Source organism: Chenopodium quinoa, unplaced genomic scaffold (assembly GCF_001683475.1).
Source record: "Chenopodium quinoa cultivar QQ74 unplaced genomic scaffold, ASM168347v1, whole genome shotgun sequence".
NCBI lineage: Eukaryota > Viridiplantae > Streptophyta > Magnoliopsida > Caryophyllales > Amaranthaceae > Chenopodium > Chenopodium quinoa.
This window is the reverse complement of record NW_018743987.1, coordinates 1,084,863-1,103,897: the sequence shown is the minus strand read 5'-3', so window position 1 is coordinate 1,103,897 and position 19,035 is coordinate 1,084,863. Positions and strand designations below refer to the sequence as shown.

General features: G+C 38.5%; 1 protein-coding gene across 1 annotated transcript; it reads right to left on the bottom strand.

The window, feature by feature from the left end:
* Positions 1–1,516: 1,516 nt before the first annotated feature.
* Positions 1,517–18,417, bottom strand: LOC110690162 (gamma-glutamyl hydrolase 1-like). Its single transcript, XM_021866990.1, has 10 exons — positions 18,160–18,417; positions 17,451–17,576; positions 14,194–14,283; positions 13,199–13,290; positions 12,995–13,055; positions 12,450–12,539; positions 12,288–12,350; positions 11,882–11,970; positions 1,888–1,980; positions 1,517–1,592 (listed from the first exon to the last, which is right to left on the bottom strand). The coding sequence occupies exons 1-10, from the start codon at positions 18,415–18,417 to the stop codon at positions 1,517–1,519; spliced, it is 1,038 nt and encodes a 345-aa protein (XP_021722682.1).
* Positions 18,418–19,035: the final 618 nt, after the last annotated feature.

The following is a 19,035-nucleotide window of genomic DNA, read 5'->3' as shown; positions in this document are numbered from 1 at the left end:
GATCTATCAATTCTTGCACCAATTCTTCAATGACATCTTTCTGATTCACGGGATATCTATAAGGTATAATGTTGATGGAATTATTACCCTCTTTTAATGGTATCTGATGATCAAATTTCTCCCAAAAGACATCTAAAAATTCTTGCAGTAACTCTTCCAAGTGAAATAGCTTGTTCATTCTCAACATTTTTTTCCATCTCTACTGAATTCATATGAGGACCCTAGTTTATAATCCTAAGGATTAACTACATCATGGATAGTTCATCCCCCTCGCCCCTCTTTGCTTCACTTTCTTCTGCCCTTGCTTAAACTCCATATTGAGATTTTTGAAACCCCATAGTATAGGTCCTAGTGTTAAGAACCATTGTATTCCCAATACCATGGTAGGGGAAAACATCTGTAGTCGCAGTTGGATCTTTTCTTCTAATTCTCCTACATAGTATCTTAATAGGTGTTCCTTGGATAACTTTAGTTTGGCATCAAAAGCATCATGGTACTCTTGTACCAGTTTTCTTAAGTGCTTTCAGATCAGTCGTAGGGGGTTATCTTTCATGATGATTATGCAACCTGGCCTAATTTAGCACATTAGCAAGCTGCATTGACTATGCAACCTGCCGGAATTTAGCACGAATGTAGTAAATAAACCTTTAAGCATTGCTCTTTCATTGTTAATGGGAGAAGAAGATGAAGATTATTGAATGAGAGGTGAAGATGAAGTTCAGATCAATGGAAGAAGAAAAGGTGTATAGATGAGATGAATTGAGGAGTGAGGGTTGATTTTTTTTATTTTTTTTTAAACTTATTGTTATCCTTGAAGGTGATTCGATGAATGTGGTGCGTGCTGTCAGAGATAAGCAGGAGGGAGCTGCTCCAATATTCCACCTCTACGAGGATATTTATAGAATGAGTAATATGTTTGCTAATTTTAGTTGTGTTAATGTTAGACGGGCGGGGATTACCGTAGCTCACTTAGCTGCTCGATGGGATACGGATACTAGTAATGAATGTATTTGTTTGGATTCTATTCCCCAAAGTTTTCAAACTTTGGCGGATCTTGAATCAATAAATTAATTCCCCGTGTTTGTCTTTAAAAAAAAATTGAATTAAATTCTAAAATTAAAAATAGTATAATTTTTCATCCATTTAATTAACGTAGGATTAGTTAATTAGACTTAAACTAGATTTTCAATTCACCGGAATAGGACATCGATCAAAGCCTTAAGTCATCGGAAAATAAAGAAGGTAGTAATCGTAATAATTGTAAGATACGTAGTAATTAGCAACTTTTTTTTACGGGTTGTTGATGACATAGGCACCTGTTTTTTATAGTAATTGACAAAATTTTCAAACAAAAGAGGGGAAAATAAATATGATTGATTGAAATTTGGGTGTGTAAACCCTTTATTTAGATAATTAGATAGTAGAACTTAGCTAAAGAAAGGCATATCGTCTGCCTTCCAAGATAAAAAGGCAATAAATAGTACATTACATTCGCATCAAAATTGAAGCTGCAATATTACTCCTCGGCCAAAGCTTTAATTGAAGTTGTTGATTCGTACGCATCAAAATAGTAAGTCTCATCAAATCCTTTCCTGCACATTTTCAAAACATATGGTATTAGCAACAGTTTGAGTTTACCAAATGACTATCACGCTAATTAAATTGCTTGACGTGAAATTCAAACGTGCAACCACTTGTAAGTTGTAAGTTTGTAACCATTGGGTGGCGGCTGTGACTAGCTAACACAAGACCGACCACAATTTCGCAAAATATTACCAACTGATGTGTACGTATGGACTGATCATGTCACGTGGTAGATCGAAACAATACAATGAATGTATTTGTAGATAAATTATTGATTACATTAGGGAGAACTAAGTAACTAACCCGTTAGCTCCAGAGTAGTAAGTGTTGTATTTGTAGATGAGATTGTCAAGGATTTGTTCAGTAGGTGGCTCATTGCGAGACTTCCTAGCCTCACTGATAAAACATGCAAAAATAGACTTAGAAAATTGTTTTGGTCAAAAAACTGACTGCCGGGTTCGACCTGGGTTACGATAGCTACAATTAGATTAAAATGAAGAAAATTGCTAACTGAGATCTACGTAAGGGAAAAAGGGAAAAGGGGGAGAAGACACAAGAGATGGTGACGCATAAAACCCCAAGAACAAGGGTAAAAACTGCGGGTGGCTATGAGTCCACCAATCCACTAAGTATTTAGGTTGAACATATTACAATGTAGGCTACAGATTATTAGTTGAATGATAATAATTTACTAACGCTATGATTATGCTTAGTAGTAAGGCTCTTATATTTTTGTGATGCCCCTTTACAATGATTAGGCCTGCCCTTATATACTAGGAAAGCATTCAAAAGACCTTCAACGACTCTTCCCCTCAATCCCTAGGAATCCGGAGCTGATGGCCAAAGTTGCTCCTATTTTCTCTCCACTTCTCTAGGTCTGTTATTCCCACGTTTGAATTGGTCTTCTTCAACGACTAGACTGCTGGGAGTGGTTTCGATTTCCATGGATAGGATTTTGTATCTTTTTCCACTTCAAGATTCCTAGGAATATTCCTTGAGAATATGCTCAGTTGCTTGGTTTGGCTTTGCAGCTATCTTCAACCTGTATGTCACTAATCTGCAACCTGTAACCTGTTTACCTGTAAGACATAGGAATTTTGGGGTGAAAATTCTAGCACAACAGTTTGCCCCCAGCTTATCTCTTAGATGTTCCAGTGACTTCTACGAGGCAAGCTTAGAAAAATCCGTTAAAAAGATAAAAATGCAAAATGCGACTTTAAAGATAAATTCAAATTCATTGCAAAAGATAAACATTCTTGAGAAGATAGATTCAAGCCGTTAGATACAATTAATGCGGAATAAATAGATAAGTAAGGATTCTTCCAACTACTTCCCCTTTTGCGATAAACACTATCTCAGAAAATCTAGGGTTTTTCGATCTGCAAAAATCGGGGAAATAGGATCGACGAGGATACATCGCAATTTAAACTGGGATTTCACTGCAGTGGATTCAAGCTTTGCCAACTCTCTCTATCCTGGTAAGTAATTGAGTTTATTATTTCTCAATTTCGTTGCTTTCTTTGATTTATCTTGCGAAAACTGTTTTCAATTATGGTGAAAATTAAGCATTTTGCTAAGAAAAAATGCCATAGACATACGACTAGGAACTTGAGTGTGAGCCAAATTAAGATGGGGAGAGCAGATGAAGACAAAGCTAGCAAAGTTACGGAGGCTGATTTGGCAGAGCTGAAAGCATCGGCTGGGTTCCCTGAATCTGTTGTGCTGATTGCGCTTGGACCAGATGACAGGCCACAGCTCTGCAGCAAGGATAACATTATACTCTACGAGTACCCTTTTAAACATGGTTTCACTTATTCCTTTTCTCACTTGGCTAGGCAAATTCTAGAGACTTTTGATTTGAGCCCAGGGCAGCTTATGCCTGCGGTCTGGAATTTGATTAGTATTGTTAATGAGGCTACGGTTAATTGGAAAACAAAGGTGAATGCTGCTGATTTTATTAGATGTTATGTGCTGAGGAAAAAGGACCTTGACAAGGTCACAATTTATAGGAGGGCCTCTTACAACCCTCCCCCCTTCTTGGGATATGAGACCCCTGACAAGTCATGGAAATTGAGGTTCTTTGTTGTGTTGAAGGATTCTTTGGGGGAATCTGGAAGGTGGATTAGGAGTGGCTGGCACAAAGGTAAAGTCTTAATCTTGGGTGTGATAGGTTTTAGAATAAGGTATATTAACTAAGTGCTTTGAACTTGTGTAATTTTTGCAGATCTGCGCTTGGATGCTATTAGACCAGAGGACGGATCAGAGTTAGTTGTGAGGGCACTGTATCAGATTCCTGGGAAGGTTACTGGTGATCACCCTACTCCCTCTGCTACCACTGCTAGTGCTACTATGTCCTCAAGTACAACTTTTGTGGCTATTGGTTTGCTTGACGTGTGGTTCTATGTACTAGGCTTAAGAATTGGTGTTTTCTTGGTCATACCAGGGAAGAGTGTTATCATGTCTCGAGAAGAGGCACTGCAACGTGCCAAAAGGAAGAGGGGTGACAGCTCAGTACGCGGTTCAATTGACACTACTGTTCATCGGGCTGAGAACAACTCTTCTAGGACTCTTTCTAACAGGGAAGATGTTAGGATCCCTCGTACTAGGTCTAATGCTCCTTTCGAGGCTGTGGTTATTCCAGATACCTATGATGTCAGTTTCCCTCCTGATTTTCTGGCCGAGGAAGGTTCAAATAATGGGATCTGGCCAGAGGCTCAGAAGCTCCTGCTTCCAGCAGCTGCCAAGCGTTTGGCGAGTTTGGATGGCTCTTTGGCTTTAGCTGATGGGGCTCAACTGGTTCTACAGGTATGTCTCCTAAACTGGTTCCGCTTAATTTGTTTCTTGACAGATTTGTGCTGATTTGATATACTATTGGCGTAACAGGGTTTCCAAAATATTTTGCACTCTAAGTCCCAGTTCGACGGCTTGGAAAGGAAACAGTTAGAGTCTGACAAGGTTAAGAAGGGGTTGCAACTTTAGGTAGAAGCAGCTAGGAAGAAGGTGGAAGATGTTAGCCTGTAGCTGGAGGGTAAGCAGAAGCAGTTCGAAGAGGAGATGAAGAAGAGGGATGATGCCTTGAAAGTCAAGGATGAAGAGCTGAAGAAGAAGGACAAGGAGGTGACAGATCTGTAGAAGAAGTTGGTTAACTTGGAGGATGAGAACAAGAACATTGAGGCTGAAGTTACTCTGAGAATTAAGGCTTATATGGCTAACAGTTTCTTGTTGAAAAAGTTTAAAGGAGACGCAGGTGTGAAGAAACTTCGACAGCTAGTTGATGATTATCTGACGGTTGGCTACATCAGGGACCTAGTATATGGTGAAGCTGACCCTGGGGAACCTGAGGCTACAAAGTCTACAGCTGAGTCTTCTCCAGGTCATCAGCCCGAGTCTCCACCTAAGAGAGTTGAGGAGGATGAGCAGATACATGATGCTTGATCCGTGATGTTTTTTGCTTCCTAGGTTTTCGATGTCTGTTATCAGAATAATTATTTGCTCTTTTTGGACTTTTTTTTACTTTGCTTGTGGGAGCGAAGATTTAGACTTTGCGTTTTTTGCTGTTGAACATTGCATGTTAGTTTTCTTTGAGCAATCGTATGATACCTTAGCTTTGCTTTGAATTCTTTGGCTTTTGGATATGCTTTATCTTTGATTTTGTCTCTGTGAATCTGCGGTGTCTAGCGCTCAGGCCCTTAGTTGTTTTGTTTATTGAGTAATCTGGATCTGTACCTGCATCATAAGGGTTAGAGGTGGCCGTTGGCTATGATGCTTAAGTCAGTACGAGTTCTTGAAACTAAATGGACAGAGGCAAGGATTGTGAAATTACTCTTGCTTCTCGTGTCATCCTATTGCTTTTCAGATTGCCTCTGGTTATCTGTTCGTGTTCCTTTGATTCTGCAAAATAACAGGTTAGAGTTGGCCGTTGGTGCCGCCACCAACGACCCTCCGAAGCTCAAGTTAGTACTGATCTTTTTCCGGAGGTGAACTAAGAAAGGAAATATGTACAAGCACATTTTTTTTTACTGTATGAACGAAAACTCTAGAAGTGATAAAGTTTCAGATGTGCTGCGTTCCAGCTTCTGGGTACCAGCTTACCGTTTGTTGTAGCTAACCTATAGGGCCTTTTGCCGATGACTTCTACAATCTGGTATGGGCCTTCCCAGCTTGCTTTGAGTTCTTGGGTATTTTGAAAAACTTTTCTTAGAATCCAATCTCCCACTTTGAACATCCTAGCTTTGACATTTTTGTTGAAGCTTCTAGCTACCATTTGATGATAGGTGGCCATCCTTATGTGTGCTAGGTCTCTTCGTTCCTCTATGGTATCTAGGTCGTTTGATAGTTCTTCATTGTTGCGCTCTGGTGTCATCAAGCCGTATCTAGCTGTTGGAGTGGTGACTTCTGTAGGTAGTACGACTTCACATCCATAGACCAATGAGAAAGATGTTTGACCTGTGGCGGTTCTTGGTGTGGTTCTGTTGGCCCAAAGGATTCTTGGCAACTCTTCTCCCCACTTACCTTTCTTGTCCTTCAGCTTCTTTTTTAAAGACCCAATGATAACCTTATTGTTGGATTCGGCTTGCTCGTTTGCTTGAGGGTATCTGGGCGTCGAGGTGACTAACGTGATGTTCCATTTGTCGCAGAAGTTTCCGGTTGGGGCACTTATGAATTGGGATCCGTTGTCACACACTATTTCAGATGGTACTCCGAACCTACAGATTATGTTAGTCCAGATAAAGTTGATAACTTCTTTGTCTCTGACCTGTTGGAACGCATCTGCTTCAATACACTTAGAAAAATAATCTGTTAGAGCTAACATGTAGACCTTTTGACCTGGGGCAGCAGGTAATTTGCCTACTATGTCCATGCCCCATCTCATGAAAGGCCAAGGTGTCAAAGTGGGATGTAGAGGCATGGAGGGTTTATGAGTAATACCTGAGTGTCGTTGACAGCTATCACATTTTCGTACATACCTGTGAGCGTCCTCTCGCAGAGTTGGCCAGTAGTACCCATAAGCAAGTATCCTGTTGGCTAAAGTTCTTCCAGCTGAATGGGCTCCACACTCTCCATCGTGGAAATCTTTGAGGATCTGCTCGTAGCCGTCTTCCTTAATGCAACGTTGCAAGATACCTCTGGTGGAATTTTTGAATAGGACACCTTGGATGATCGTGCATCTGCTGGATTTAAACTTGAGTGCCCTTGCTTCTGCTTTGTTTTTTGGCAATGTGCCGCGTTCCAGGTAATCAAATATGGGTTGCATCTAGCTGGTTGGGTTGGTCACAGGTGCAATGAAGTTGGGTTCTTCAGGTTCAATCTTAATAGGTTGGTTCGGAGTAGGGGTGGATATTTCTGGATTGTCTGGGTCTGGTTTTACAGGTTCTGGAATGCTAGGTTTAGGTGGGCGATTGGCCGTGTCAACGGTAGGAGCTAACAAGTGGATCAAGGGGATAGAGGAGAATTTGGATTTTCTTAAGGCTGATCCTAGATGGGCTAGAGCGTCTGCTTGTGTGTTTTTGTCCCTAGGTATTTGCTTTATGGTGAAGGTTGCGAATTTGGTTGCTAAGGATTTGGAAAAGTCTAGGTATAGAACCATCTTGGAGTCTTTAGCCGTGAATTCACCGTTCATTTGACTTGCTACCAAGAAAGAGTCACAAAATACCTGCAGGTTAGTAATACCTAGGTCCTTTGCGAGATTCATACCTGCAATCAAAGCTTCGTATTCTGCCTCATCGTTAGTAGCTTTAAAATCACAACAAATAGCTTGTACCATCATGTCCCCCTGTGGCGACTTCAGCACTACACCGAGACCTGCACCCCAAAAGTTAGATGAACCATCAACATAGAGTATCTAGGTACCTGGGTTATGGATTTGGTTAATCTGTTCAGATTATATGGCTGTTTGTTGTTCAAGATCAGGGCTGAAGTCAGCCACAAAGTCGGCTAGCGCTTGTGATTTGATAGCTGTTCTTGGTTCGTATGTGATACCAAATCCACTGAGCTCAATTACATATTTGCTCATTTGACCTGTTAACTCTGCTCTGCGTAAAACAGCCTTCACAGGGTAGTTAGTTTTTACCACTATTGGGTGAGTTTCAAAATAGTGGCGAAGTTTCCTGCTAGCTACAATCAGTGCTAATACCAGTTTTTCAAGAGAGGAGTACCTGGTTTCAGCACTGAGGAGAGTTTTATTTACGTAGTAAACAGGTAATTGCTGAATTTCAACTTCCCTTGCTAAGACAACACTAATAGCTTGGGTGCTGACTGCGAGGTAAAGCTGTAAAGACTCTCCCTCAGTAGGTTTAGATAGCAAAGGTGGCGTCATTAAATAGTGTTTGAGGTCCTGTAGGGCCTTTCGTGATCATCAGACCAAGTGAAACCTTTATCTTTCGTTAGGACGTTGTAAAAAAGGTGACATTTATCTGATGACCTCGAAATAAACCTATTTAATGCAGCTACTCTACCTGTTAATTTTTGCACCTCTTTCAGGTTTCTAGGTGATTGAATATCAATTACAGCGCGTACCTGGTCTGGGCTAGCTTCGATTTTCTTGTTGAGTGACTATGTAGCCCAGAAACTTACCTGCATCTACTCCGAATGAACATTTGGACGGGTTTAGCTTCATTTTATACTTCCGGAGGATGCTGAAAGTTTCTTCCAGATGGTTCACATGATCAGCTGCTTTCTTGGACTTCACCAACATATCATCGATGTAGACTTCCATGGTGTCCCCCAGTTGGTCCTTGAACATTTTGTTAACTAGCCTCTGATAGGTTGAACCTGCATTCTTCAAATCGAACGGCATTACTTTGTAGTAGTAGATTCCTTTATCTGTCATGAAAGCCGTCTTTTCTTGGTCGTCCGGGTGCATCAAGATTTGGTTGTAGCCGGAATATGCATCATGAAGGTGAGGAGTTCGTGGCCAGCTGTTTCATCTACCATTGAGTCTATATGAGGGAGAGGGAACGGGTCTTTGGGGCACGCCTTATTCAGGTCTGTGAAGTCTATGCAGACTCTCCATGTTCCATTCTTCTTGCTGACGACAACCACGTTAGCTAGCCAATCTGGATATTTAACTTCCCTTATCTTCTCGGTATCTAGCAGCTTCTGAACTTCTTCATTGATGATCTGATTACGTTCTGGGGCGAATTTCCTCCTTTTCAGCTTTATCGGCCTTACGCTGGGATCCACGTTTAGCTTATGGGTGATGATTTCAGGACTGATTCCCGTCATATCTTGGTGTGGCCATGCGAAGCAATCTAAATTTTCTATGGGGCACTTGATGATAGCTTCTTTCTGTTCTGCCACCAATGCAGCTCCGATTTTAACCTTTTGCTCCGGCTTTGACTCATCCAGCACGACTTCATCTAATTGTAGTTCATCTGGACGCTTGGGTGCTGGATTTTTCTGTAATTGCTAAATGACGGGGCCATGAGGTTTCAGGGCGAGCTGGTAGCATTCTTGCGCTTGCTTTCTGTCTCTTTCGACTACTGCTATTCCCCACGGGCTTGGAAACTTGAGCAGCTGGTGATAGGTAGATGGCTTTCATTTTATGGATCCAAGGGGTTCCTACTATCACATTATAAGCAGTTTTGCAATCTATCACATAGAACTTGTGCATCATGTTGATTCCTTTGAGCAGCGTTGGCAGCTGGATTTCTCCCAGGGAATTCATAGGTTCGCCATTGAACCCAACCAAAACTGTGGACCTCTTGGTGATATCTGACTCTTTGAAGCCGGCTTGATCTAAGGCGTCTTTGAAAATTATGTTGGTCGAACTTCCATTATCTACCAGTACTCTCTTCATCTTGCAGTGACCCACATGGAGGGAGATTACCAAGCAATCATGATGCTCGGGCTCATTGAATCTACTTTCATTGAACACGACTTCCATATCGTCTAGCTTCTTTTCTTCACTGCTTGGATAAGTTTGGGGGATGCTGGACGCTGAGGTGCCAACTCTTGCTATACGCTTTTCATTGGAGTAGGTTAGACCGCTGATGCTAGATCCTCCTGATATTGCTTGAATCACAACACCTGGGGTGGGTGAAGCTGGTGGACTTGGCAAGGCTTCCCGCTTGATTTCAGGTCCTTTTCCCTTCTTTGCGAGGAGGTCTTTTAGATAGCCCTTCTTGAGCAGCCAGGCTACTTCTCTTTTAAGACTGTTACACTCGTCAGTCCTATGCCCATGATCTCCATGGTACTCGCACCATCTTGATTTATCTTTCTGGTGCTCAGGCTTGTCGCTTTTCCTAGGCCACCTCACCGGTTGCCCAATATCTTTGAGAGCGTTCACCACTCCCACTATATCAGTATCGAAACCATATGAGCTGATATCTGGGTGGTATTCTGTTGCTGGCCAGCTAGAGCTTTCACCTGGTTTTAGCTCGGATATGTTGTTGACATTGCTGCGCCTTGGCTGCCAGCTACCTTGCCGGGTTCCGGAGTTTTGATTGCTGAAGGATTGGTTCCCCGAATACCCTGATGGTATCCTTTCAATCCAGTTCCTGGCATGCTCATCCTCTTCTACACGGACTTCAGCCATTGCTCTGGTTCTAACCTCTTCAAACGAGCAGCAAGGATATCTTGTCAACTCATAATATAACCTGGATCTGTAATTGAGACCTTTGCGAAAAGCTTCAATAGCATTTGAGTGGTCACATTTCTTTATGCTGACCATTTCTCGATTGAACCTGTCCCAGTATTGTCGGGTTGTCTCGTTCTGCTTCTGAACGATTCGATACAAGTCACTGCTTTGCTTATCCAGCTCCCGGCTGGTAGCGAATTGCTGGTAGAATTTGTTCACCAAGCTGGAGAAGCTGGCGATGGTACCTGGCTTTAGATTGATAAGCCATTGGAGTGCAGGTCCTGATAGAGTATCGCCAAAGGACTTGCACATGGTAGGTTCAATTAGTTCCCATGGGATTGACAATTGCCACATCTTTTGCTTGTACTGGGCCACATGATCTTGAGGATTAGTGGTTCCATTGTACATCTTTGGGAAGGAGGGGATGCTCAGCTTTGTGGGAATACGCACTTTAGCAATCTCCTCCACAAAGGGGGATTCAGTGAATCCATCGCGAGATTCATAAGCTACAGGTTTAGGAGCACCTAGGCGGGTCAGGAGTTTCATCATTTTCCGGTTTTGGGCTTTAATAACGGCAACTTCCCTGGCCATAGGGTTGGGATCCCCTCCAGATTGTTCCTCATTATCACGAGATCCTTCTCTCTCATCTTCACCTTCAAATTCATCGGAGGATACCATGGTGAATTGGGATATGTCATCGGTTTTTACCCTCTTTTTCTTATTGCTCCTAACAGATTCGAGTTCCTTGGACAACTTCTCCAGGGATGCTTCATATTCAGCTTTGAGCCTCGCTAAGGTTTCTTGAGACTCTTCTTCGAGCTTCTGGCTCCACTTTATGGAGGCTTTCAGCTCTTCTCGCAATTGCTCGATTAATGCATTTGCATTTGGATCAGGATCTTCTCCCATGATGAAGGATAAACCGAATTATCTAATTGTATCCCCACAGACGGCGCCAAACTGTTTTGGTCAAAAAACTTATTGCCAGGTTCGACCTGGGTTACGATAGCTACAGCTAGATTTAAATGAAGAAAATTGCTAATTGAGATCTACGGAAGGGAAAAAGGGAAAAGGGGGAGAAGACACATGAGATGATGACGCAGAAAACCCCAAGAACAAGGGTAAAAACTGTGAGCGGCTATGAGTCCACCAATCCACTAAGTATTTAGGTTGAACAGATTACAATGTAGGCTACAGATTATTAGTTAAATGATAATAATTTACTAACGCTATGATTATGCTTAGTAGTAAGGCTCTTATATTTTTGTGATGCCCCTTTACAATGATTAGGCCTGCCCTTATATACTAGGAAAGCATTCAAAAGACCTTCAACGGCTCTTCCCCTCAATCCCTAGGAATCCGGAGCTGATGGCCAAAGTTACTCCTATTTTCTCTCCACGTCTCTAGGTCTGTTATTCCCACGTTTGAATTGGTCTTCCTCAACGACTATACTGCTGGGAGTGGTTCCGATTTCCATGGATAGGATTTTGTATCTTTTTCCACTTGAAGATTCCTAGGAATATTCCTTGAGAATATGCTCAGTTGCTTGGTTTGGCTTTGCAGCTATCTTCAACCTGTATGTCACTAATCTGCAACCTGTAACCTGTTTACCTGTAGAACATAGGAATTTTGGGGTGAAAATTCTAGCACAACAAAAATTAATAAGTAGCATGTACATATAAGATCTTGAGAAAGTTCAATTGTTCATTTTAAAATATGTACCTAACAAGGTAGTTTGCGGCATATTGTGTTACTTGAATTGCATACAAAGAGTGAGGAATTTCCGGTGATCCCCATTCAAATGCATTTTTCTGCATCCAAACACAAAGCAATTTAATTAAGCTCACATAGCTAATCTTGCGTTCTAAAAAATTTGTATAATTACTGAATACTATACTGAGTAGTAAAAGGGCTTTTATATATACAAATATGTAACATTTTACCAATAAAATGGTGGTTTAATTTAGTGGTAAAGAAAGAACTTTCCAGCATTGAGGTTGGAGGTTCAATCTTCACTAATAACACTTTGAAGATAAGGGGATTTGTATCCTCAAAGTGTCTAGCTCAGCTTGCTAACACGATCTAAGTTGAAAAAAAAGAAGAAAAAAAAAGGGAGTAACCATGTAACCTGAGGATTCCACTGGAAGCCTACAATAGGGTAGTCATAAGCTTGTATTGTGGTGACAAAATCCTATAGGAAAAAAGAAAACACAAAAATTTAAGAAACTTTCACATAATACGCTAATAGCTAGGTAAGATAATAAGTTAAAGGGTTGAAAATTATACGTACCTTGTTATTCTTGTCTTTGGAAGTGGTAATGGCTTTGAAGAAACCAGATAGTTCTTTATCACTAAGGAATCTTTCCCTTGTTATACCATACTGTTGAAATAGCGTTGTCTAATTAGAACTAAATCATCATTCTAAAGCTACCGTATTGGGTAGGAAATAAAAGTTCACATTCTTAGTCCAGCGGTCCAATCTTCACCATAAATTCATGATCTTTGTGATTTATATAATTTGTCTTGAACAAATCATTGATTAATATTAATATATTATTATTTGGAAAATGCTATACATAGTTCTCGGTGCTACATATAAGTATAAAATTTACACTTAAAAATCGTAAACTGTCAAGAAATCATAAAAATATAAACACTAATTACACTGATTTACGCGTGTTTTTATTATGAATTCCTAATTTTATACAATTTTCAATAGTGTATTTAATGTTTATATATAGCCATTAAGGCTACATATAGTATTACCAAAATTATTATTATTATTATTATTATTATTATTATTATTATTATTATTGTTATTATTATAGAACTTACTTTGTTATTGAGTGAGACAAGGCAATCCGACTTCAGCTTATTCCTTAGATATAAAGGAAAACTGCCAAAATTTGCAAATATTAGAAAAATAAATACAAAGTATAAAAACATTTTAATAAATATGAAGAGTTAGTAAAATGCTTAGTTTATTAGGTTAGAATTAATTTGCAATATTAAGAGAGATAAAAATGGGTTACAAATTACCTTCCCAAAACAATTCCTCTTACGGGCACATCCTCAAATTGAAGTTTGGTTGTCAACTTTTGTGCATCAACACTTTCCAATACATCGTTGTTCTATATATAGTGCATACAATAAAAAAATAACTAGATAAATAAAAGTAAAAAACTTCATTTATATTTTCGATTTACAAATTTTATTGATTGGTACTCCTTCCGACCCTTTTTTACATTATTGTTTGTAAAATTACACAAGAATAAAGAAACTAAGAATAAAACAAATAACAATAAAACAAAACACAATGGGAATACAAAATATTAAATGATGTCTTTGAGTAAAACAAAGATATAATAATATTTAATGATGCCATGTCATCAATCCTTTGCAAAAAAAAAAAAGGACCAATAACATGCTCCTATTGGAAAATTAAGAGCCAATCATATTCATCTAAATTTAGGCACAAGGATTCTAAATTTTTTTAGGGAGAAAATAAGAGTGAGAATAGGAAAATAAGAGTGTGCATTAATTACAAAACAGAAAAAGAAGGATAACTTGGGATATTTGAAAAAAAAAAATACTTACTAAAAAAGGAAAGGAGGAATGTAATTTTGGAATACTAAAAAAGGAAAGCATGAATGTAAAAAAAGGACGAAGGGAGTAAAGAAAAAATATAATCCCTCCATCCCAAAACTTCGACCCTTTTGGGTTGATTTCGCGGTTATTAAGAAACTTAAATAAAAAGAAATAAAAACATATTGGAAAGATAAATTTATAGGGGGTTTGTAAAAAAATAGAGAGATAAAGTATTAAAAATATATGAAAAAACAAAAGCTTATATGGAAAATCTAATTTTGTACAAATATTGTTGTAAATTGGTAGATATTTTAGTACAAATGAGTCGATTATTTTGGGACTAAAATTAGGCCAAAAGGGTCGTACTTTTGGAAACAGAGGGAGTAGTCATTTCAAGATGATTAAAAGCCTAAAAAATTACAATATTGCAAATAAAATTACATTACCTTACTAACGAGTTCTATTAACAGTTCAAACCCTAGGTTGATAGCATAGAGAGGAAAGTGTTCTCCACCATCATTTTTCTCCTTTACTTTCTGCAGAAGACATAGAAATTAATTAACAAGACTACAAGAGGGACATGTCAATTTAAGAGGTAAAATAAAATCCACATATCTTATTCTTGTGGCTTGAATATAAAATGACACTTCCCTTCCCTAATAATAAGATAATCCAAAATTGATTGGGTTAAAAAATTACAACCTTAAGTTAAAATCATATTCTTTTGTAAAATGCAGGTTCGAGTATAATTAGGTTTAGGTTATAAAGTGCTCATTCAAAATATTTACCTTTTGAATCAGGTTATTGAGTTTGTTTCTAACATTTTATTTCAATTTTACATAATTTTACTCATACCTTTCATATAAAACTAGGGAAGCCTATGCGCGCGATACAACTAGCCATCATAGGGGAGTTATAAATTCGAACCTCAAAGTTAACGTACTTTGAGTTACTGTTGAATTATACTTATCTTAGGTCGATCAATAAGAGATTATATCTTAATTTATTTAATTGTAGAAACATGTTTTGTGTTATGATTATTTATTTTGAAAGTGATCATATATATTATAACTCGCCAATGTTACGTATTACTATATAAAAAGGCAATCAAAGCTATTGCATCATTCTATGACTACAATAGGAGTGTATGGAGAGGACAAAACCCTCATTGAACACCCTGGCACAAAAGCTTTGTGAACTAGTATATTTACCTGCAATTAGATAGTCTTTGGAACATATAATGGAGGAAATAGCATTTATGAGAAACGAGTATTTAACTGATGATGTATGAGTACATCTTAACTCTTTCCTATAATCATAAACTATAAGCTTTTCCTAGGATAAAAAATCGAGACAATGACACAATAACTAAAGCAAAATACATCTTCAAACACCTCTTAATCAAAAGCATAAGACTATAATACCTCATATGTGAGACATAACTGCTACATTCCTTAGAAGACTCAACAAAAGAGTTGCTTTGTTTGACTCTCCTATAAACACAACTAAAAGAGATTACATCAAAAGTATTACTCTTATGGGTGTTTTTTTTTAATCATTTTAATGGTATCCAAGCAATTACACTCAACCAGTACGAAGGTACCATTATTGCATTCATCCGTCAACTCCACCAATCTTGAGCTGTCCCAAATTCTAACCTTATTCACCTCTTCGTATAACATAAACAAATAGATTGCACAAACTTTACATTTCCTTTAGTATAAAAAAACAACAAGCAAGGTCATCATCCTTATAGAATTATCGCGGCGGTGTGTGGTGACCAAGGGTACCGGAATGGAAACTGACATGTTAGTAAGGAGTAGTATTTTCCAGCAACCAGAAAAAGAGTTTGTGAGAAAAGAGGAAATTGAGAAATGAAGAGATTTGGCCTTTTCGGTGGTATGATAAGAAGAACGATAAACAAAAGAACTAAAGGACAACAATATGAAAGGTTAAATACTTAAATAGATCAAAATTAATTTTAATTGGGGGCAAATATGTAAATTAACTTTTTTAAGGGTATAATAGTCTTCACACTATTCCTAAAAATATTCTCCCACTTTTTATAAGGTAGGGATACCCTCAAAATTTCTCCATTTATTCATGTCATTGTTTCCTATTTTAATTTTTCATCTCATTATTGTTTCCTAACTTACCTTGGAAAAGGTGAATAATTCAACTTTTTCCCACTTTTACTCAAAACAATCCAACGTTTGAATACTCTCGAAAAAAGCCTAGTTTTGCGAATCTATTCAAAACTATGCAGGGAGCTCGATGAGGTTGAGGTTTCGGGAGCGTTCACCGAATCCAGTCGTCCCCTTACCGAAGAAGGCCTGACGTCCTCTCTGGGATCAGTGCTCCTCCCTCTTTTTCGAGAAGCGGCCCCGGCTTCGCTATTTTCCTGGCCCTGACCTTCTGAATCAGGCGACAGGTTGAGATACTTTTCCCAATCCCCCGAGCCACTGTTACCCGAATCCGCCCCAGTGGGCCAAAATAGGCTCATTTACTTACAACTTGTTTATTTAAAAGTTATTTTTTTCTTCTTCAGGCAATTTTTCTCCTCCCACCTCCCCACCCTCATCCATGGCAGCCCACCATGACCACCACCCCTCCATAACTACCACCTCATCACAACCCACACAGCACAACCTGATCCCACCAAACCCTCACCCCCGAACACCCAACCCCACCTTGGCTCGCTGGACCAACGGATCCCTGTCCGCTCAACACCCCACACCTTACCCCTACCCCAAAAGGCCAAGAAGGCAAGAACTTCATCCCACCTGTTCCCACTTCGAACACTCAACCTACCCTTTCTCACCTGATCCCCACCCCACTGCACAGGTGGACCTCGAAACCTATAGCCCCACCTGTGAGCCGAACTCCACCCCTCACAAAAACCCCACCTTCACCCCTAAACCTGGAAGGAGAACTTGAGGAAGGGGGTGGGGCCGTGGGGGGCTATTGTTCAGCATGGAAGGGGGGGGGGGTGGAGTTGGCTCTAGATTGGAGAGTGTTAGGTGGGGCCTGGAGGGGTATTGGGGAAGAGGGAAAGGGAACGAGAATGGGACGGGAATTTTTTTTTTTTTTTAATTTCAAAATAATATAGAATAAAACGTGACACGTGACAAGTCACGTCTTCAAGTAAAATCTGGGCTTATTCTAAGATTATTCAACAATGAGATTGTTTTGAGCAAACACAAACTTTTAAATAAAATGTAGAACATTCGTTATAAAGTGACAATAAAATGTGCAAAAGTTACACTAAAACGCACAAAAGTTACCGTGACATGTATAAGAGTTATTTATGCTTTATTGATAAATTTGACAAAAGTGACACTAAATTTGACAAAAGTGACACTAAATCTGACAAAAGTGTACCCGATGTACAGTAAATTATTGAAAACCGGGTGTATACAAAAGTTTTCCTTGAGCAAAAGTAGCAAATGTGGAATTATTCCTTTTAAATTTTCTTTTACCTTATCCATATAAAAAAAAAAAAAAAAAAAAACTCATTTATTTATATAGATAAAGTCATTAGTTATCATTCCTTAATTAATTTTGTTTTTCTCATACTACGTATATAATGAAATTTATGGTTGTGATAGTGTCTGTCATATTGTGTATTTTATGATGGTGGTTAATTATGTCGAGAAAGAGGAAAGGGGGAGATGGAGGAACTAAAATGTACGAGTAAAGTTTAACTTTGACATGTGAAAATATATGCATGTAAAATGTGCACCTGAAGAATTTTTGTGATAACAGAAAGATAAGAGCTATATTTCCGAACTCCTCCAGTCAAGATCACTCCATTTACCAACTCAAGTTTCTGCATCACATTCAAACATAGAAACAGGAGTAAATTAAAAAGGAAAACAAATTATTATTATAAACTATTTCGCACATAGTAATTATCATTAACTAATTTAAAAAATGAACGTAGCAAAAGTCACACCGTTTCCTGTAGTGTACACTTGAATTAAAGATAATTTAACAAAGAAGTTTACTCCCTCCATGGTTTAATAGCCGTTGCACCTACCAAACACATCAGTGTTTTTTTAAGTATTTACACTTTCTTATTTGTTAAAAAGTTATATTTTAATATACTCTGTATTATTTTTCTCCTTTTATTGTCCCTATTTAAACCCACTAACACTTTTTTTATTATTTACTTCTCGATAAATGATTAAGCACACTATCTTTCTTTGCAATTTTTTTAATATTCTAATTACTTCACTTTCTTCTGATTTTTTTTAAGTCAATTATTAAATTAGCTTAAACACAGAGAGGGAGTATAAATTTAGTTACATTTGTAATTTTTTAAGCTCATTTATCCAGAAACTCTAATACAGTAATCATAACTAAGTCACTAACAACAACAATATAGCTAGTTAATAGTTACTATTACTTACGGAAGATAAAACACTCCAAGGCTCAGCATAGATGAGTGGAATAACCCTAGCACCACCAGCCTCGGCAAACTTGACGTACGAGGCGGGGATGTATGAGCCATTATATTTGCGAGGATGGCTCAAGATGCCTATGACAGAGTTGTTATTGAGATCTTCCAATGGTGGACACGACGGGGTTGTTTCACCATTGGAGATGCAAATGAAAGAGAGGGAAAACAAGATGATAATGGAGGATACTACAATGTTTGGCTTCCACATATTGGCTAGCTATAATACGGTGGCCAAGGATGATTTTTTAGTGTAACTATTGTTAAGAATAGTGTACTATGAAGAAGAGAAGATGACTCATTGAGTTGTTTCATTTTATAGGCAGAATTTGTCTATTGATGGCTCATGGTTCATACTAGTGGTATCGAAGTATCCAACATCGGGTATTCGGTTTTAGGTATCCAACATCAGGTACTAGGTACTCCTACTTTCTCCATTTTCACTTACAATACTATTTTAAAATGAAAATATTACAATATGGCAAGTTGGGCCAATTAGCCACATTTGTCTAAAAATTAACACCCTTGCCACATATTGTTATAAAAATTAGGGAAATTCTCTTTAGTAACACTCAATTTTCACTTTTTTTTCTTTGGTAAATTAGATAAAAAGTTATTATCAGTGGTAATCTTGTATTATAACTATTATATTAATTATAGCATTAATGACATTAAACCCAATTATTAAACTAACAATTGTTAACCATGGTTAACAATAGATGGAGTTACACAAATACCCTCGAAAAATTTCCCAAACCACCCTAACTAACACCTCCCTTTTAATAACCCAAAGCTGACACATTTCCACCACCGTGGCCTTCATCATCAC

Coding starts and splice junctions, on each gene's coding strand:
- LOC110690162 (XM_021866990.1), bottom strand. CDS start 18,417: ATGTGGAAGCCAAACATTGTAGTATCCTCCATTATCATCTTGTTTTCC. Junction 14,284..17,450: donor ATATTTTCACATGTCAAAGT/TAAACTTTACTC, acceptor TGTCTTCTGCAG/AAAGTAAAGGAGAAAAATGA. Junction 1,593..1,887: donor TACTACTCTGGAGCTAACGG/GTTAGTTACTTA, acceptor GAAAATGTGCAG/GAAAGGATTTGATGAGACTT.